General features: G+C 52.5%; 1 protein-coding gene across 1 annotated transcript; it reads left to right on the plus strand.

The window, feature by feature from the left end:
• P2RY2 (purinergic receptor P2Y2) lies at positions 1-7933 on the plus strand. Its single transcript, XM_053971648.1, has 2 exons — positions 1-138; positions 6618-7933. Exon 2 carries the CDS (start codon positions 6622-6624, stop codon positions 7696-7698), a length of 1077 nt encoding a protein of 358 aa, XP_053827623.1. The 5' UTR covers positions 1-138; positions 6618-6621; the 3' UTR covers positions 7699-7933.
• The last annotated feature ends 13498 nt before the right edge of the window (positions 7934-21431 follow it).

Raw genomic sequence — 21431 nt, forward strand, 5'->3', positions numbered from 1 at the left:
GGCACCGGCACCGGGAGCGGCACCGGGGCGGGGGAAGGAAGGACCAAAGCCGGGCATGGCACGGCCTCCGCCGCCCTCCTGAGCGGGGCGATCGGCGCTGAACCCCCGGCACGGAGCCCCCGGGCTCGGCATCGCCCGGTGAGCGCGGCCGCAGCGGCCGGGGGACCGCGGGGGGGACCAGGGGAGGATGTGGGGGGACCAGGGGAGGATGTGGGGGGATGTAGGGGCATGTGGGGGGTGCGCGTCCTGCCCACGACAAGGAAGGACAGGCGGTCGAGTGGGAAAGTCGCGCGTGGGGTGGGAGCGGGGACACGCGCATGGGGGAGAGGCGGCGCGCACGGGGGTGGAGGGGACACGCACACGCACACACACACACACACACGCACACACGCACACACACACACGAGTGGGGGGCCTGCACACGCCCGCATGTGGCACGCACGGACGCGCACATGCGCGCACTCGCGGGGCCGGTGGCACTTGTCGCTGTCTGGGTGACACGGGTGGCGCGGGGAGCAGGGAGTGCGGCGCTCCATGGACGCAGCCGAAGCCCGACTCTCCTGCTCTGCTCCTCTCAAGCGCCACGCGCTGCCCGTGCTGCCGCTAAAAATGCCCAAAAAGCCCCGGAGTGCCCCGAGACAGGGCAGTGGGACCAGCAGCCGGCAGGGAGTCGCTGGCATGGGCGGGTGCCGGCACAAATGGTTCGAACTGGGCACGCAGGGAAGCCTCCTGCTCCTTTTGCTCCTCTTTGCCCGAATTATTGGATTTTTTTTAATGTGTTCATTCACAATTACATCTTTGCTGCTTAGTTTCTCCCTTCCCCGAGGAATTGCTGGCTGTTTGTCCATGATTTCCTGTACACAGCTCAGGTTAAACCATGGAGGTGACTCCCTGACTCCCTGCTTAGCTCTGCGTGTTTTTCCACCTCTTTGCATGCTGGGCTCCCTATGTAATTTCTTCGGGAGTGTTTTAATTTTCACTGCAATGGTAATTCTCTCATTTCAAACTTTTTGACTCCTTCTAGCAGCTTCTAACCTCCAAAACACCCCTCTTCCCAGAGCTGGGCATCAATGCAGGAACAACTTCGGGGGCAAAACATCTCATTTCTTTTTCTGTTCCAGTCTTCTTATCAGTTTATTGCAAAAGCCATTTGGCAACCCACTGCCTTCCTGTACATGAGGTGAGGATCAGCAAACCCGGCTCTGGGGGCCACCAGCACTGGGGGATGGTGGCCTTAGCTCGTGGTTGCTGCTGCCAAAATTAGGCCTTTTCATTACCACCAAATTCCTCTTGTTTTCCCTCAGGCAAAGGGTGGCTGATAGGTTCAGGGGCTCCAGTACAAAGGGAGAGACCCCAAAACGTGCTGAGCCCCAAAGCACATCCACGTCCCGGGGCTTAGTGGGCTATAAAAGCCCCAGAAGGATTTCTGACGGTCGTGGCACTGAGTGACTTTATCCTGTCTCTGCCCAGTGCGATTTTTATCTCGGGTTGTTGACTCAAAGCCAAAGCCACGAATAGTTCTCTGGCAGCCGAGCGTGCTGCCGGCCACGCCGGGCTCCCTCCTCACTGCTGAGCACCCCCCACTAAAACCTGATTGGGAACCACTCACGAAGCAAAGACCCTCTTGCCTCCACGGGATGCTGCCTGTGGAGCAAAAATTTATGCCCCAAAGTCCACCCCATGCGGGGTTTTCGGGTGGTGCCATGGTGGAGCTCGGTAATTGTGTTATCCTGGTTGTCCCCCAGAGTGCCTTTGGTTTTTCCAGGGTGGTTGTGACTCCCTTGGTGTGGGCAGGAGGCTGGGAGGTCTCCATGGAAATGTCCTTTCTCCCAGACACGGAGCTTGTAGGGTTTCCAAATTGGCCAGAAACTGGTCCCACACTCTTCTCTCTGATTGTTGCTTCCTCCAGTGGGCATCAAAAGGTCGTGGAGGGCAAAGCCAAAGTCAAACTCCCAACAGAAACACCACCCTTGTACCTCCAGGAAGCCTAAAGGATGCAAGTGCTCATTTTCCCCCGTGGAATAATTAAAACTGAAAGTTTGAGGGGTCAAATAGGATCTGTCCCAATCCCACAGCAGGGAAAAACAGGTAGGGAGCATCACCTTTGCTGGAGCAGGAAGGGAAGTGTTGATGAAGGGACTAAATATTGGCCAGGGTTGATGTGTGCTTCCAGAAGGATCCATCCCCAGAGCCCTGCCGTGCTGGGAATTGAGTCAGTCAACCGTTGTCACCAGTGCTTTTAATGCTTTCTTAATTCACTTTAAAGCCACAGATTTGGTTAATCCCGATTGATTTCCCATGGTGTGGAGCAAGGCAGGAGGTTTTGGTACCCCCTGGGAAGCAAAAGCTGGAAGGGAGATTGGTTCAGGGATTTTCCTTGGGGAAAACCAGAAATTCCCAGAAGAAGTGATTTCTCTCAAAGCAAAAAGCATTTTATTTGACCTCCAAACAAAGTCATAAAGTTCTTTTAAACTTGCTATATCTTTTCTCCAGAGAAAACCAAAGAAAACCAAAACACCCCCAGAAAAGCATTTTTCACGGAGAAAACAAATTCAACTCTGCTGTCTCTCAGCCTGGTGACAGGAGGGGAAACCGAGGCATTTCTGGAGTGGAGCTGCCCTCCAAAGGTGCTTTTTTTGAAGGGACAGAAAGACAGATTCTTTGCGAGGTTTTGGTTTAAATGAGGTGTTCTGGCTATTTTGGGGATGGAGGAAGGGGTAGATCACCCCCAACAGGGACAGAGGAGGGATGTTGCCTGGCAGGGAGATGGATAAAGCCCCTTGAAGCTGCTTGGCTATCCTGGAAATGAATTTTGGAGGTGTCTTGACTTGGGATCGCTGGGGGGAAGCGCTGGGGGTGGTGGAGCTGGGACAGCTGGGGAGGTCCTCAGCCCACACTGGTGGCCGGGGCCAGCCCGGAGGAGAAGGGCTCTGAAGGTCACCGAGGCAGAGAGGATCCAAAGGGAAAGGGCAGATGAAAAGCAGGCATTTCGGGCAGGCTCAGATTTCGGCCGGATCCTGTCTCAGGGCTCCGAGCAGACAGGCTCGGGAGCATCCGAACGCCTTGCCTGTTTGCTTTTGGTCACCAAGGGTTGGAACCACAACCCCAGAGCAGTGAAAAACGATTCCAGGTCGTTTGCTTCCCGGAGTCTCGAGCGGTTCCTTGATCCTGAGCGAGGATTTTGATGAGTCTACTAAATGCCTCTGAATTAGGGCAGGGAAAACACCCACGTTCTCCGTGTGTCCTTTGGAAGGGAGTCAGGGAGAAGATGCGGCGAAGGGATCGTGGTTTCAGCCTCCAGCATAAAACAATTGGAGCTGTGGCACAACCAAGGGCTGCCTCTGTGAGGTCCTGCTGGGAAACTAATCCACATTAATTATTTGGGAAGGCCAATTAAACCTCATCAGCCCCCCGTGAAAACATGTTCATCGCGGCCGTGATTTGGTTGCGCTTTGCTGTCTTCAGTCACTTTGCTGCTGCCTGCCAAATTCCAGCATGCAACACGGCTGGGATGGCACTGGGAATGCTGGAGAATGGAGCAGAAATCGGGAGTCAAGGGCCTCACTTGGGAATTGAGTGCTCATCCCGTGGTCTCCCTGTAGAGTGCTGCCCATCCCTCAGCTGCCCTCAGTGACCTTCTCCCATGACAGCCCCCTCCTTTCCCAGGCTGGCTGATCTAAATATCCCTGGCAGATACAGTTACAGGAGCATTTTGGGATGCTGACTTCACGTGCACATGCCTGTGGGTGCTCTATTTGAGGCCAGTGATCTGCCCAGGCTCCTCTCCTGTGCTGCCTTCATCCTCTGGCACTGAGGGTACATGTTTTCTGGGAAAAAAACCTCGTGGGATAACTACGTCCAAGGCCACACTGCAGAGAGAGAGATGGTCCAGCCACTGCAACCTGCACGGGGTTCAGCACAGGGGAAATGTGTGGATGGCTGGAGGGCACCCAAAAAGCTGTGCCTGGTCACCTGCATCCAATGCCAGAGGAAAAAAACACCAACTGTGACCTCGGAAAGGGCCGGGAGATGAAGTGATGAGGCAGATGCAGGTGGTTCGTTTGCTTTTTGGGAAGCGTTTATCCCGCTTGGCACCCTCAGGGATTGCGGTTGCCTTCACCCTCCCCTCGTCCCCGCCGGGGGCTCGGGGTGTCACAGCTGGCATTCGTGCCACCCGTGGGCACGGCAAAGGGCAGTGCCAGCTGCCAGCTCTTGTGCCTTCACATGCCTTGGCTGGCCCTGGCCTCTCCAGCTCGCTCCCTGCGGATGCAGCGAGGGGCTGGAAGGCAGCCACGGGCCCCGCACACACAGCAGGTTTTGTCCTAGGGACTCTGGGCAAAAGGAGGGCAAAAAAAAAAAGAGGAAAAAGAAAGGCTTTTGCATCCCCAGAAGGAAAAGGAGGGAGAGCACGACAGCAAGGACAAGGCTCCATTCAAACCAACCAGCAAACACTGTTTGCTCCTTGTCCTGAAGGTGGAGATGAGGGACTTGGCACATCCCTGGGCAGCCAGAGGAGATTCCCCACCTTGGCTTACGGATGGATTGTGGTTGGGTTTTCTCACTGGGGTCTCAGGAGCCTGTGGGAAGATGAGCTGGAATTCAGGGTGATCTCCCCCCATCAGGGCTGGGTTATGTGCAGGGGAGAGAGGGAAAGCAGATGGAGAAATCCCATGCCAGGCTGCAGCCTCTGGAACTCTGTAACCCTTCCCTGAGCCTTTTAGGGCATCTTGTGTGGCTTCCCTCGGTCACGGTGGCCTGTCCAACCCTTTTCATCAGCTGCCAGCTCTGTGGGCAACCTCTCTCTGGCTGGCCACAGATCTGCAAAGCTCAGAGGGAAGGAAGAAACTGCGGAGAACAGCAGCTGGAAAATGTTTTCCCATCTGCCAGAGCTCTGTTAACCCTCTCCATCCACAGCCACGCTGCTGAGGACTTGGGGGAGGCAGGATGGGAGCAAAGCTGAGCTGAGTGCAGGAAAAGCAAAACCTCGAGGCCAGGACAGTGCTGGATCTTGATTTTCATCACAAAGTGGTTCCCAAAGTTGTACTGGGGTTTTTGCAGATTAGCTGGGGTGTGAGTGTGTGTGTGGTTTCCACCCCTGTCCTTGGGAAGTGTGAGCCTCAGCCAGCCCTGTTCCTGCTCTGCTGCAAGGGGAAAGCAGCAGGATGGGGGAAACATCATCAGGGACGAAGTAGAGTTTATTTCTACTTCAAACTTCTGGACAGGTTGTTTGATCCAGTCCCCAGAGCAAGGACTGGAGTTATCCCCTTGTGATGGGCTGGAAGCATCCCTTCTCCCTCAGCAAACAGCTGTCAAGATGCTTTTCAGTACAAAAGTGCTTTACTTTGGTGAGAGATCATCCAGGCTGGCACCTTCGAGGACGCTGTCACTGCGTCCTTCCCTACAGGATCTGAGTTGGAGGTAGGGGCAGGAGAGCTCTGGATCTGGTGTTGATTTTGCAAGGAAGGGCATGGCCACACTGTCCCTCTGCATGGTGGCACCAGGTTAGAGCTGAGCCCTTCACCTGAAAAGGCCGGGATTGCTCTTTTCCACCTAAAATCCTGGAGAGGTTTGGGTCAGGGTGCATCCCACCCACTCATTCCAAGGGCACCTTTCCTCAGACCTTTTCTCCTGCAGGAGCTCCTGGTCCCTGAGCTCCTGGGCTGGATTTGTCTCCTTGTAACCCCCCATTTCCCCAGGCTTCCCGTAAGGCAGGGAACAGCAGGGACATCAAACCGGCTTCTCTTACGGGAAGGGAGGAAATGCATTTTAATTTGATTCCTGACCCACGGACTCGCTCGGATATCGTGTGTCAGCAGAGCCCAGGGCACAAAAGGGCCCTTGTCCCTCCTCACAGACAGGCCAGGCTCTGCGTGTCTGCAGAGACCCTTTCAAGGCCATTTTTCTCCTCCCAGCCAATCAGTCCCGTGCAGAAACCAGCTCTGCACAAGCAGGGCTCAAGGCCAGGGAGCAGGACTGTGACCTGGCCACCACTGGCCCAACACTAAACCTATTGAAGACCCCTCATCCTCATCACCAGCCAAGCCAGGCAGAGCCCCTGTGGTGGAGACCGTGCTCCTTTTGGCAAGGTTTGATTGCAGGGCCTCTGGGTGTGGTGAGGTTTGCCCTACCAGAAGGAGCTGAAGACCTCTGAAATGGGGGCCAGTCATGAGTGTTGCTTGCTGAAATTCCACTTTCTAATCCTTTCTGCCTGGAATTTAGCAGGATGCATTTTTAATGGTGCTCAGCTAAGTCACCTCTCGTGGCCAGCTAAACACAGAACGGAGCATCTTTCCTGTCCTGTGATGCAGGAGAGCAAATTTCTGCGTGAACCTGGTGGGAAGGGCGCTTTGGGACATTGAACTGGGCCGCAGGAGCTCTGAGGTGGACTCCCACATGTGGCCTGGGGTTTGTTGGTGACTATAAAGCAGCTCAGTTCTTCCTCTGTGCTCCAGATGCAAAATGAGGTTAAATAAAAGTCACCTCATCCAGCTGACCATAATTCCTCCATGCCAGTTGTGTCACCAACACCATGAGGCCGTGGTGTCTGTGGCCAGCGATGTGCTGCCCTCTTGAGCCGTTGTCTCCGTGTCCTTACAGCCTCTTTGCTTTCCCCCCAGGGTGATGGAGAACCTCACAACTCCTCCAGCCTGGACCAGGGTCATCAACAGCTCCTTGGACCCAGGCGGCACAGATGACAACCCCTACAAGTGCGTGTTTGACGAGGACTTCAAATACGTCCTGCTGCCCGTCTCCTACGGCATCGTGTGCGTGGTGGGGCTCTTTCTCAACCTGCTGGCCCTCTACTCCTTCATCTTCAGGATCAAGACCTGGAACGCCTCCACCACCTACATGTTCAACCTGGCCATAAGCGACACGCTCTACGTGGTGTCCCTGCCCCTGCTGGTGTACTACTACGCCATGGGGGACAACTGGCCCTTCAGCGTGGGGCTGTGCAAGATCGTGCGCTTCCTGTTCTACACCAACCTCTACTGCAGCATCCTCTTCCTGCTCTGCATCAGCGTCCATCGCTTCCTGGGCATCTGCTTCCCGCTGAAGTCGCTGCAGTGGGGCCACGTGCGCCACGCGCGCAGGGTGTCGCTGGTGGTGTGGCTGGTGACCGTGGTGTGCCAGTCCCCCGTGCTCTTCTTCGTCACCACCAGCGTCAAGGGCGACACCATCACCTGCCACGACACGTCCAGCAAGGACCTCTTCGGCCAGTTTGTCATTTACAGCTCGGTCATGCTGGTGCTGCTCTTCTGCATCCCTTTCCTCATCATCATCGTCTGCTACTGCCTGATGGCCCGGCGGCTGCTCCAGCCCACCCGGGGCATTTCCCGCCTCTCCCGCTCCAAAAAGAAGTCGGTGAAGATGATCATCATCGTCCTGGTGGTCTTCATTGTTTGTTTTCTTCCTTTCCATGTCACTCGTACCTTGTACTACTCCTTCCGGAGCTGGGACCTGAGCTGCCAGACCCTCAATGCCATCAATTTGGCCTACAAGGTGACTCGTCCCCTCGCCAGCACCAACAGCTGCTTGGATCCCATTTTGTATTTCTTAGCAGGGCAGCGATTCATGAAGTTTGCGGGCAGCAAAGTGCCGTGGAAGCCTCAGAATGAGGTGGCGCTGGGCATCGTGCCCAACAGTCACCTGAGAACCAGCAGCGACACGGACACGCTCTCCAAGGATCTGAAATCCTAGCTCTGCTCCGCAGCAGAAGGGTTTATCCTGGGTGTGAAGCGGGGACAGGCTGCTCTGGGGCCCGAGGCTTTGGGTGTTTGGGGTGCCCGGGCCTGCACCCGCTCCAGCGTGGTCTGTGTCGAACGCGCTCCTCTGCTTGTTTTGCTGTATCTTTTTCAGGAAGATGCAGCTGTGGTTGCACGCTGATCTCTGGCTCTGCATCCCAGCCTGCCCCTCTGATCAACGCTGAGGTGACCAAATCGTGCCCTGAGCGCCTTGAGTCACTTTCCAAAGCGAGAACGCCGTGTGCAAAAGGTCCCCCTGAAGAATTCCGTCTGCAGATTGCCTGGCACAGGGAGAGCCGGAGTTCCTCTGTGCCTTGGCAAGGCAGGAAGGGCTTTGGGTGGATGAGGAGAGTCAGCTGCAGTTCTGCTGAGCAGCTTGATGCAAATGTCAAGGACAAGTATCACCCACAGCGGGAAAGGGTCTCCCACAGCTTTGCATCCCTGCAGAAATGCTCTCCCAGCTTCAAGCTGGCAGAGCAGGGATGGGATTCCCAGCTCCTGTACAAGGGCTGCCTTCCCATTAACCTGATGGACATTCCATCCCACTGGAGTGCACTGGTAGCAGCCCACTGGAGTTTACTGGTACCATCGAGCAGGTCCCCTGTAGGTTTCTCCAGTGGGGCCAACATCTTCCAAAAAACCCATTAGTGCTTCCCAACAGCAGCAGTCACCCTTTAAAAAGCTTTTAGGAACCTGCAGCTTCCAGCTGCTGGCTTTAATAATCATCTCCAGCTCATTAAAATTTAAGGTGAGCTCTTCATGTCTTTTTTTTTTAACCCCCTTCCTGGTGACTCATGTTTCCAGCCCAGCAGCAAAGACCAGTGTTCATCCCCTTGGCTGAGTGCTGCCACGTCCCCATTGCTGTCCCTCAGAGGTGACAAAATTTGCCAGCGCTAAACCCCGAGTTGAGGAGCTGCAAGTGACGCTGAGCTTCGCCCCATTCTGCCTGGATTTGTAAAAAATGTCCACAAAGCATTTCACTAGAAGGAGCTCCTGGTGTTTTTCCCTGTAATTGTTGGGTTGGAGAGCCCAGAGCCCAGGTCCGTGGTTTCCCTGCCAGGAGGATGCTGATTCCTCCCCTAAAAAATGAAAATTGCTTGAGCTGCAGCACTGGACGAGTCACATTTTGTAAAAGCTGTCTCAGGACTAGGCAAACACATCTGATGTTGGCTTAGGCCAAGACCTTGGACCACTCCTTAGTTTCTCCCATCCTTCCTTCTTGTGAAGTTTGGTGGAGACAAAGCCAGGCCGTGATGTCACCCGTGTGTTCAGTCACGGGTGACTGCGACCATTCAGGGCTAACTGGGAGGTTCCTGTGGTCCCACCCCCAATGGGGGGCTCTTGTCCCAACCAACAGTGTCACAACCACAGGAGGCAAAGGCACATCTGTAGGGTGGTTCATGCCACCCTCGAGCTTGTTTGGGATAGGATTGGGTTAAGAGCGGACTGCACCGTGGCAGAACCCTTTATCCCTTTGTTCTTGTGAAGGGAGGGTCATGTGCTTGATGGTGAGGGTCATGGCACAGTCACTGGGGCGAGACAAATAACTGGGAAAAATGAATTCAGCCAGGGCACTGAGCTGGTACAAACATCACTCCAGGCCTTGCCTGCTCTCCCACACTTGCCAAAAAAGCAGCGTGGACACGTTACGTGCTCTGAATAATTCAACAAAAACATACCCAAAGTTTCCTCCTCTGGTCCCGCTTGGAAATCCCACCTCCCCCTGAGCTGGCCTCAAGCCACCTCCCTGGGCAGCACTGCCAGTGCCATCAGGGGTGTCCCTCTGTGATCCTCATCCCCAGGTGATCCCACTGGCCAGACGCAGAGCGGTTGGAGAGGTAGCAGCTGGAAATCTAGCTCTAGACTTTTTGTTTTTGTTTTTGTTTGTAAAAGCACTAACTTATACTGGAGAGAAAAAAAAAAAAAAAAGGTGAGTTTTATGACAGTGACTGTACATTTTTATTTTTGTAACATGCGAACACCTCGGATTTCCGATAGTAAATGAGTTTATTTCTACTACAAGCACTTCTCTGCTGTCTCCTCTGGTATGTAAAAAGATGGGTATTGGGGGTAGAAACTGGGTTGTTGAATGCCATGGAAATATTTTAAGCTCAAGGTACAGCTGTCCACTCCTCTGTGAACTTTGATCTCCATCTAATTCAATGAATTCAATCTCCACTCTTGATTCAAGATTTTCATGGAGATGGTGCCACCAGTTCTGGCAAAACCCAGGTGCAGAGACAGCTCTGTGGTCATGGCAGGGCTTCACAGTGGACAAAGCCTCTTGGAGTGTGGCAAATTCAATAGCCAACCTTTTTGGTTGTGCCTCCATGGTCTTGGTACATTCTCTTAGGCTGCTCTTGTTGAAGACTAGAATGAATTGTTGGATTAAGTAACTAATTAACAAATCTCAAAATAATTAGTCTCCCATCCCATAGAACTTATTTTGTGTTTCTCGTTCTCTCAGCCACTCAGAAGCCACCAAACCAAGATGTTGGAAACCTCTGGTTCTCAGAGGCTCCTCACCTTCCCCTGCAGACACCAGGAGAAGCCTAACCACAGTCACCATGAAAAAATACATTTGGTTTCAACTTAGTTTTCATTTGGTTTGCAATTTATCTTGGTCCCCAGCCTGGCTTTCACTGGGCCTTTCTGTCTAAGTGAAACAAGGCTCAGGACACACACAGCTCCATGGATGTGTTAATTCCAAACTGTGGCCAAGTCACCTTGCAGTCTGCTCAGGAATAATCTGGGCAGCTCAAAGAGGAGCTTCCAAGGGATATGGATGATGTCTGCAAATGTAATTTTATGGAAACCCACCGCTCTGTGCATCCCTGGAAGTGTTCAAGGCCAGGCTGGACAGGGCTGGGGCAAGGCGTCCCTGCCCATGGCAGGGGGGTTAGAATGAGATGATCTTTAAGGTCCTTTCCAACCCAAACCTTCTGTGATTCCATGACTCTCTGGTTCTATGAATTCCTTCACTTTTCATCCTGAAGCTGTTTTCAAATCAGTTTATACTGGGTGTCCCAGCAATGTCTTTAAGGGGCAGCCACAGTCACTCATCACCCCCCTGTGGGACAGAAGTCCTATATGGTCCCCTGCACCAGGGCAGAAAGCTTTGCTCTGCTTTTCTTACTCTTTCCAAGAACTTTGCAGCCCTCAGAGCTGCCAAAACACAAAGTCTCAAAAGCATAAAGCCAGAGAAATAGCTGTGAGCCCCAGAATTGCTAAATTAGCTATCCCAGGGTGCACCCTCTGAAAAGCCCCTCTTGATTTTCAGCCCAGGTTTTGGGGGGTCTTTCTCTGGGGGCAATGCCCAGGGACCAAGGGCTTACATGTGAATGAGTTTTCTTCTGGGATTTAGAGCATCATTCCCAAATCTTTACTGCAATGACTCTGCACAGCTCATACCAGCACTGAGTCACCCAAACCCAAGAATGAGAATTAAGGAAGAAAAGCAACCACTATGGGGAGCACAGAGGTTGTGCAGAGGAACGAGCAGCAAAAAGCCACCCAGCCACGCCAAGTGGTTGCAAACCACTTTTTTTTTTTTTCTAAATGTCCCTTAGCACAGGGAGCAGGAAGCGAAAGTTAAGAGCACTGATGGTTTCCTGCCAAGGAAACAAATCTGCCACATGGGCTGGAGGGATGCACGCTTCTGCTGGACCTTCCCAGCATCCAAGTGGAGAGCTTTTCCTTCCTGATCATGCCTTCCTTGGAAGCAGGCCCTTAATGGGACAGTGGCAGGCAATGGGCTGTGTTGTTACTGTAAACACTTGTTGCATCCACCTCTTTTCCATTTCTCTTCTGGTTTTCTGCCTTGGGGGCTGGATTATCCAGAGGAACGAGTCTGTCTGCCCCTCCAAGTCATTCCTGATCTGGTTGGCCAGTTTGATTCAGGGACAAAGTTGCCACACTGTTGAGCTCCTACAAATTTCATGGGGAAGTTGTGATGTGAAGGAGAATGAGCCAAAGGAATTGTCACCCAACAGCTCAAAATCTGTTTTAGACACCGGAGAAACCTCGCCCATGCCAGAGCCTCTGGTGGCTTGGGAGAGTGATGTGTGAGGGAAGGCGAGAGGCCCAAAGGCCACCCAGCAGGCCAAAGCTGTGTTCAAACACGGGGGCAATTCCCAAATCCCACAAACCAGTATTACTGCAGACATTCCCCCAGTATGGATGGGCCAAGGCAGCAGTTGCTCAGGGAGAAACCAAGCCAGTGGGCGTTTGAAATAACACGTCAATCACCCAGCTTTGTGAGGAGTTTATTGGAAGATTTTCACAGCTTCAATACCAATATTTGCAGACTCTGACAAATAAATGCTCATGAAAACCTGAAAGTTTAAAATAACCCTTTTTAAGCATGAGTTCTTCTCAAATACCTGCAGTTTTAAGCCCTGGCTAAGCATCAACATTTTGGGGTGTGTTTTGGGGAGCAGCTGGACTGTGCACATGTAGGCACACATGCATGTGTTGTATAGAAGTACAGAGATGCCCACAGCCCCACTTTTCCATGCTTCAGGACTGGAGAAGGGTTGTAACCCTCAAGCCTATTGCCTCATCTCCCAAGGGCAGAGGAAAGCATTCAGAAAAAAAAAAAAACAAACAAAAAAAAAAAACAGCCAAAAAAATCAGCCAGAAAAAAGCCCAAAACCTAATTTATGTGAGAACAGCAATTCCACAAATCCTCCCAGCCAGCTGAAATCTTCCTGGCTGTGGCTCCTCACTCACGAGATGGGCTCCAAGGTCTCAGCTTGGTGCTGGAGGCTCCCACTTTTGCAGCACCCCCAAACCCCCATCCTGACTGGGTGGGTTTTGCAGCCCCCTTTGATGCAGGAGATCCTCCCACCAGACCCTTCTCCTCTGCTTTTGCCACTCACTGTGGAAAGGCACCGTGGCACAGCCCCCCTTAAATCTGGGGGAGCCTCAAGATACCCTCAAACCACCGAGCTCCCACCTTTGAACTTGGAGAGGAAGGGCTGAGGGGTTTTCAGCTGAGATCTCAGCCTGTGGGGGACCCTGGGCAATGATGGGAGGTACATGGAAGATGCTGGGCCCAGCAGTGCAAAATCCATCCTGGGCTGATTTTTAATGGAGAAACAATTTAGCTGAGTGAACTGAACCTGCAGAGTCCTCTGCTGGTGCCAAGGGGATGTGCCAGCAGTGGGGTCCTTGTCCCCAGGATGGGACTGTGGCACTCTCAGCCACTCCAGGCATGGTCCTGATTTTCATCCATGGGACTTTCCAGGGAAGCTTTCTGTTCACTCTGAAGTTTCCCTTATGTGGTTTCTCCTCCTGTGGTTTTAATGACAGGGGAAGAGCCTGGTCACCATCAACTCATCATCCCACCTGCTGTTCCAGCTCCAGCCCTTCCCCTCAGGGAAGTCTTGATGCTCATTTAACGTGCTGCCATCCTTCTCCTCAGCTGGGGCAAGTGGGTGGGGAACTGGCTGGACACCTTTAGGAAAGGATGGATGTGTATGGATGGAGGTGGAGGCCACTTGGCACCCACCTTGGGAAGGACCTTGGTGTATGGTGGGGCTTCCCCACCATCGCTGTCTTTGCAGAGGAGTTTGTTTCAGGTGTCCCTGACCAGCCATTCATCTGGGCCCTGAAGCTCCCTGCAAACCTCCTCTGCTGAGAGGCAGGAGGATGGGATGTCCTTCCCAAGCTTCTCCAGGTGAGCAGCTCCCCCATCCCCAGCCGGATGCGGTCCTTGCCCTGCTCCTGCTCCTGCTCCGGGACCTGGGTGCGTTTTGCAGCCTGGCAGCAGGACAAGGCGCCACGGGGCTGCCAGCACAGCCTGTTTGCAAACAGGGTGCGGGTTCAACGCCCCTCGTGGCCTGTGGAACGAGTCCATCTGGTCCCAAACGAGCCCGAGAGCCTTGGGATGGGACTGCAGAGCAGGCTGGGAGCTCGAGCGGGGTGCCCAGCTCTTTGGTGCCATCCTGTCGCTGCAGGGCCGAGTAGAAAGGATGCAGGAAGGGGGAGGTGCTCAGGGAATCCACACTCTTCTGGTCCTCCCTGGGCAAAGGAGTCGAGACAGCCCAGCTGGGAGTTGCTAAATGACCCAAATCGTCCCTAAATAGCTTCTGCAGCCCTGTGCTCAGCGAGATGCCCATACTCCGATGCCTCACCCTCCAGCATCCTCCCAGGATGAGCTGACAGGGCTGAGACCCAAAAATAACTCCCTGGGGGCAGCGGGTGGGTGGGCATCACCGTCACTGAGCGTCAGCATTCCCAAGCCCGTGCTTCCAAGCCCATCTGCACTCCCATTCCAGCCCCAAACCCCTCACAGCATCTGAGGAACCCCTAGGGGTTGCTGAGGAAGTCTCAAAAGCCCTGGAACAGCTTCCCAGCTCGTGCCTCCCCATCTGCTCCTCCTCAGGCAAATGGGCCCCCAGCAGGGTGGTCTGGGCTCGGGGACCCCTCTGTGGCCAGCTCCTGGAGTGGGGAGCAACAGCAGTGCCGGGGGGGGTGGAATCTTTGGGATTGTGGGCCTGGATTAAACAACATGAGGATGATGCCTCAAGGCAGGGCCGTGGGCAGCGGTGAGTGCCCGTGTCCCAGGATGCCAATTCCATGTGGTGATTAATACCCCACCGTCCTGACCCTCATCCAAACTTTATGAGGTCATTTCCCCGAAATCCATCATCCCTTCCGAGGCAATGCTTCCCAGATGTTGCAACCCATCTCTGCATTTCAGTATCTGGCCGGTGATGTGAGGCAGCACAAAGTCTGGAGCAAGAGCAGCACGTTCCAACAATCCCTTGAAGCATCAAAATCCCCCTCATCACCAAAATATTTCCAATTTTTTGTCCCAATTATGGTTACTCTTGGAGCATCCCCAGAACGCAGCTGGATTGAAATGTGCTGCAAACTTGGGTTTGTAGCAGCTGCTCTTCCTCCTGGTTGCCCATAGATGGAGGAAGAGCACTGCCCCCCTCTGGGTTCCTCCTTCAGCCGCCTGCTTGATGGGGGCACGTGGTGTCTCTGGGGGCAGGTGGTGTTTTGGGGGTATGTGGTGTTTTGGGGGGGTCTCCTCCCCTGTGCTTTGGCCCATCCGATGCTTGGTTTGGGTGATTAAAGCCTGTCCTGGGAGAGATGTTGGAACAAGACCCCACAAGACAGAGGTGAGCCCTCCAGGACCCACCGACCCTCTGGAGGCACTCAAGATGCCCAGGTGGCCACATCCACATGGGCATCCTCCCAAAAAGAGGAGCTGCTTTGGAGGAGTCCGGGTCCAAAGCATGCCAGTGGCGGTGCAATGATTAATCTGGACATTCCCAGCCCAGGGCTATGGATCCAGCTGGTGTCATCCAAGGAGGTTGAATCATTCCACACAAAGATTTACCACCAAGGTGTTGCTCTGCTGCTCAGAGGCTGATGTTTAGTTGAGGGTGGAGATATTTTGGGGAGGAATAGAGAAGATGGGGATGGAAGTGTCCAAGGCCAGGCTGGATGGATCTTGGAGCAGCCTGGGATAGTGGGAGGTGTCCCTTCCTGTGGCAGGGAATGGAACTGGTTGATCTTTAAGGTCCCTTCCCACCCAAATGATGCTGTGATTTCTATAAATAACTCAACTCCCAGAAAAAACATCGTAATTTTGGGAGATAGAATTATTCCCCTTCCTACTTTTCTGATACAAAGCACTTGACTTTTCATTTCAAAAAGACACTCTTTCAACAACAAAAAGAAACCAAACAAAAAAACCCCCACTCCTTTCTTTGACCAAAATAGGCAAGGGTTAAAAGAAACCAACAGAAACTACTGGCTTTGACCTCCCTTTGACTGGAATCATGTTTTCCTCCCAAATTTTGGTTCAGCCACCCAGTCACAAAATGCCTCCTGCCCCAGCCTTGCCCAGGGCCAGCTTTGTGGGTTTTGTCCGGTTTCAAGTTAATGGGATTATTGTGAAACTGGTGGACGCACACTTGACGTCGACCCTGTGTGGGAGGAGGATCACTCCGAAGACTGCAAGAAACCCGATTTAGTAGGAAAAAAAGGCAAGAGAAAGACTCAGTTCCCTCCTTACCCTGCAGATAAAGCGCTCACAAAAGCAGGGAGGGATAAAAAAAAATATCCTTTTCCAGTAAGAGCAAATGTTTACCATGCACAATACCAACTGACCCCAGGTAATCTCAGGTTTAATGACATGGTTTAGTACCACTGAAAAGGGCCTCTTTTGTGTTTCTCAGGCTGTCATCCAGAGATGTCTCCACTGGGGAATTTCCTACAGATATCTGGAGATATCCTGGAAACAGCAGGTGACACTTTTCAAAAGTGTCTTGTGAAACCTGTTAGATGTATAAATATATATTTATGTATTTTGAGATGCGTTGTGCATTGTTTTCGTGCATATTTGCATAAGACCCAGTGCCCCGTTGCTGGCAGAGGCCACTGGGAAAAGGACAGGGGGAAGGAATTAGCAATGTGATACCTGCTCTGAATCACACCCTGCTTTTGTGGCTGCAGGATTTTGTGAGAAGGAGGTGGGGTAAGTTAGATAATCTCCAGAAAATTTGCCTGCTTTGGAAACTTCCCCGCTTTTATAACCTCCACACGTCACGCTACCTCCTCCAGGTGGGTGCTGGAGGGTGGGTCTTGGCAGCTGGAACCCCCCTGTTCCATCCAGGTGATCTTGGATCTTGGTCCTGGGTCTTGGACAGGTCTTTCACAGCCAGGAGGAGCTTGATCAGTGTTTGAGGTCCCCATTCCCCCTTGGGGCCTGTCACAGCTCCAGCTCATCTTCCTGTGGAACAGCAGGGCAGGGACAGCTCGTGGAAGATGCTGCCACCTCCTCAGCACTGTGCAATTCAGCACAATTAATTTTATCCACCACCACGAAGCTCTGCAGATCTGCACTGTGGGCTCTGCTTCCTGTTAACTCCTTTTGCAGCTTTCACTGAGTTGTTCCTCAAAATCTTCCACACGCTCAAGTGGATTTTCACTTGTGTGAAAAAAATCCAATCCCTGGATTTCAAGCGGATTCAACTTGTGGCCATCACCTGTCCCATGCCTCCCATTTGGACACGCCATGGCCCTTCTGCAGGAGATTTTCTTTCCCCTGGTGGCATTTCTCAGACTGCTGTTTGGACCTGGCTGCCCTGGGCCTTTTTGAATCAGTGCTTTGCACTTGCATCCTCAGCCCCCTTCCACTCCCTCTGCAAATATTTCATCCTGTTCAGCTGCTTAATTCTCAGGAGCTTCCTCATTTCTCTGTCATTTCCCTTTTTGCAGTCAAACACTGCAGCATAAGGAATTTTTTCCCACTGAAAATACTTTGCAGCAATACTGAACCTTCTCTGCTAAATCCAAACAACTTTCTAACCATGGCCGGGCAGGGGTGTGGCTGGGCCAAATCAAACCCATCAAGATAATGCCCAAGGATGGTCAACCCTATGGGTTGGCCATGAATTTGTCCTCTCCAAGGATGGAGCGTTAATTCATGGCTAAATTAGGAGGGATTCCAGGATCTGAGAGCTTTAAAGGCTTTACAGGCTGTGGGTTTTTACCAAGAAAAGTCCATCTTGCAGCAGAAGCATCTCTTGGATGGTCTCAATAAAAGAGAGAAAAGTAAAATCCCTTAAATATTGCTGTAGAAAATTACTTTTTCTCATATTTCATGGGCTAGGCCAGGGCCTAGGATCTCACCCCCATCAGCATCTCCCTGGGGCAAGGCTGGAGGAGCTGGTGAGAGCCTGGCTGAACTGGGTGTGCTGGGGAGCCCTCCCAGTGTTCTGGGACAGCCAGAGCTAGTGGGAACCAAAGGGTGCTTCAGTCAGGAACACAGCGCTGTGGATGTTTCTACTCTGGGCCTTGAAGTTTTGCCAGTGTGGTCACCTCTGGGTGCCCCTTGACCACTGTCCTCCAGGGACAGCCTCTCTGGACCTCTGCTCTGGCCAGCAGGCTCGGGGCAGGCAGTGATTCTCCAGACATGTAGCCTCAGTCTGATGAGCCTAAGAGGAATATTTGTTCTGGCCATGGGCCAGGACACTTTAACTTCCCACCCCGAGCCCTGGAGAGTCACTGGTCAGTGTTGTGACACAACAAATGCCTCGTCCTGGCTCTGCCTGTCACGGCCTGGCCACCCCGAGCTGGGTGGCAGCACCCTGAGCTTGTGCATGGATCCTCCAGAAGAAGAGGAGAAGCCAAGGAAAAGCATCTTCAACTTGTAACAGTGCAAGACCTGCAAATTTACTTGGCTGGATGGTGTCTCTACACCCCTAAAAGAAGACAGGGCCTTTTTATCTTGCCCAGGAAAGCTCAAAATCTGTGAATTCACACAAGGGTGTGAAAGTGCTGTCTCGTGCAGCTACACCAAAGTCCCTCTTTGTGTTGCCAAAATGTTATGGGCACAGCAGATGCCCCTGCTATGCAGCCAGATCCTTTTTCCAGGTGTGCAACTCCTTGCTAGGCTGAGCACACGTGAAGAGATAAAAATCCCCTGTGGATGTCTTGGGGGTCCTCAGAGAGCAACCCCTTTCCTAACCTTTCCATCTCCATGGAGAACAAGGACGGGGACATCTCCTTTGTCCCCTGAATGCCATTCCCCTAAACCAGCTCGCCTCGTTGCTGTTGATCTGTATGGCCTGAGGGTTTGAACATAATCCAGAGAGCAAAAATGGAAATTCCCCAGAGCCCAGAGGAAAGGAGGATGGAGAAAGAGCAGTTCCTGATCTTGTGGTAGAAGTGAGGCTGCTCCTTGTCCCTGGTGATGGACCAGGCTGTGCCAGCTGGGAAGCCACAGGGACCACTGGGACACAAAGTCCAGGGCAGGCTGACCTGGGGGTCACCTCTGACCAGGCTTTGCTCCTCACCACGGAGGCAGAGGTGGGAAGGGCCTGAAGTGATGGGCCTGTGCTCAGAGAGAGGCAGATGAAACCCGGGGTCCTTCATCCAGAATCCCTGGAAGTGTTCAAGGCCAGCTTGGGGGCCTAGTGGGAGGTGTCCTTGCCCTTGGTGTGGGGTTGGAACAAGATGGTCTTTTAAAGTTCCTTCCAACTCAAATAATTCCATGATTCTCTGAAACACACCCCAGTGTGCTCATGAACGCCTGCTGTCTTAGAAAAGCCACCATCCAAAATCAAATACAACCAACTCTGAGAACACAAGAGTAATACATGTTCTGCTACTGCATTCTCTCTGTTTATCTCCTCATCACAGTTTTTTTTTCCAGGATTTTCTAGCATCCCTTGTCCCCACAGGGGCCAGAAAGCTGAAACTTCAGGAGCTGTCACTTCCCAGTCTCCAAACAGAGACAAGCAGCTCCTCTGCACCCCGTGAATGGATACCCATCGTTAGAGACAGTGCTGAAGCACCAGCTCTTCTTTCCAAGCTCCTTGGGATTTCTGATCTGCGTTTGATCACCCCTTTTGCACTTCTCTGGCATTGTGTCCCAAGTGCAAACACACAAATTGCCACTGGCTGTGGTGAGCAGTGTGGCCGGTATCAGCAACACACATTAATTCCTGGTTAAAACAATCCATTAAAGCTAGCAGGGAAGAAGATTTGGTGTCCTAGGAAACATCACAAAGAGGAGCTGAGTTCACTGTCCAGGCTCTGGCTCGAATTCTGGTGCTGCTTGTTTGCCCCTGTTATTATTTCCCCTCCAGCCTCTCTTCCCCTCCACATTTTCCCCTCCCTTTCATCCCAGTCTAAGGCCAGGAGAGCCCTGCAGAAGAAACCCTCATGGGGAGTGTGAAAGGACAAGTATTTGGCTTTTTGTGCTGTTTGTGTGCAGTATTTCTGGGGCACTGGTATTTCCCTGGTGCTCCCACTGTGGCTGCTCGTGGGAGGTCACTGTAATTCAGAGGTAGGCAGCAAACAGCTCTGCATAATCCCAAGCCTTGTCCCCAAATATTCAGAAATCGCTGGTTTGTGGCATTAAGGACTTGCATTGTCCTTTGAAAATGAGCTTTTCTGTTGGGTGAAGGGATAAAAGAAGCAAGATCCTTCTTGAGCCTAAAGGAAAGGGAATCAGGCAAATCCTCAGGGATGCTTAGACCTGCTCAGTGCACACCAACCTCTATGCAAAGAACAACGTGGAAATCAAAGAAGATGGATTGGGAGGGAGGAAGGGAGGTGAGAAAAGTTTGCAGCACATTATAGCATCATAGAATCATTAGGGCTGGAAAAGACCTTGAAGATCATCAAGTCCAGCCATGAATGCTGGACCAAGCAGAAGGACCTGGAGTGTCTGACCTCCATCCAAGGCCAAGGGAAGGGAAACACCCAAAGCCAGGGTGATTTCCCAAGGGAAATCCCTGAGCATGGTATTGCACCCAGCCACGAGGCCACAGAGAGCTGGAGAAGGAGCCAGAGCCTGGATCAAGGTGCTGGGGGATGCTCAGTTTTAATTATTTATAGCTGTGATTTGTAACCCCAGGAATGCAAAGGGCAGTGGAGCAAAGGAATCCAGTTGGGACATCCATGATTTTGGACTGAGTTCCAGAGGGGCAGGGTTTGTCCATGCCCCCAGGGCTGGCAGAGAGTGTCCCTCTCCTATCTCTGGTGCAGTCCAGGGTGGCTGGGTCCTGGATGCAGCTTCCTGGAGCTGAAACAATTCCGTGCTCTGCAGCTCAGCCAATGGCTGTTCTTATCTCAGCCCAGCTCCCTGCGTCTGTACCAGCCCTTATCTCCCCCCAAACACTCTCCCTGTGCTTATGAAATAGGAGAAATTTTTAACGGGGAGCACTTTGAAACTGCCAGCTGGGTTTGCAGGCTGAGTGAGCATGGAGGGGTGATTTGGGGCAGTAAATACGTGGTTGTACCCATTTTCCCCCTATTTTTTTTACCACTTCTACATTTTCCATCCTCAAACCAGGAGGCTGGATGCACTGGGAGGAATGTTAGGAGTGTGCTGGGAGGCCTTGCTGGAAGAGAGGGGCCTCCAGCCCCCCTGCACAGCCTGGGAGGGACACAGTGACCCTGTCCCCTTATCCACAGTGGGTGAAACGTTCAGGATGCCCCCGAGGGCACTGAACCAAGCAGCCCTGGAGTACAAGCACAGGCTGGAGCCAGAATGGGTTTGTTTGGGCTAAGGGAGGAGCTGACTAGAGCTGCTGAAGGTCCTCAGAAAGCTGCAGGACAAGGGTATGGAGCTGGGGCAGAGGGACATCACACCTCCTCTGAGCAGCTCCCAGGAAAACACTGAACTCCGGCCCTTTGATGGTCCCTCTGGAGCAACTTTCCTTGCCCTGCTCCCTTCTTCACTCCACATCCATGGGCAGTGAGCTATGAGATGATTTATGGAACAGAAAGAAGAAAACAGGACAGCAAATTAGATACAATAAGTGGGGTTTTTTTTTTTGGGTTTTTTTTTTTTTGGTTTTTTTTTTTTTGTTTTTGTTTTTGTTTTTTTTTTTTTTTTTTGTTTGTTTGTTTGTTTTATAATGAAGGTGGTAAAACAGTGGCACAGGATTCCCATAGAGGTGGTGGATGTCCCATCTCTGGAAACACTCAAGGTCAGGTTGGATGGGGCTTTGACCAACCTGATCTGGGTTTGGACTTTGGTTCCTTCCAACCCAAACTGCTCTGTGGTTTTATGAAGGTAGGTGGTTCCTCATGCCACAAATCCCTCTCCAACCTCTCAGTTTCTCACCAGCCCAATTCCCTTGCTTTTCCCCCAAACCAGATGTGGCTCCTTGTGCATGGCAGTGAGACGTGCAGGTGCTTCCCAGTGCTTCT

The sequence above is a fragment of the Vidua macroura genome, chromosome 2 (assembly GCF_024509145.1).
Source record: "Vidua macroura isolate BioBank_ID:100142 chromosome 2, ASM2450914v1, whole genome shotgun sequence".
Lineage (NCBI taxonomy): Eukaryota > Metazoa > Chordata > Aves > Passeriformes > Viduidae > Vidua > Vidua macroura.

What these genes read in the sequence shown, in the direction of transcription:
- P2RY2 (XM_053971648.1), top strand. Translation starts at nt 6,622, where the DNA reads ATGGAGAACCTCACAACTCCTCCAGCCTGGACCAGGGTCATCAACAGC.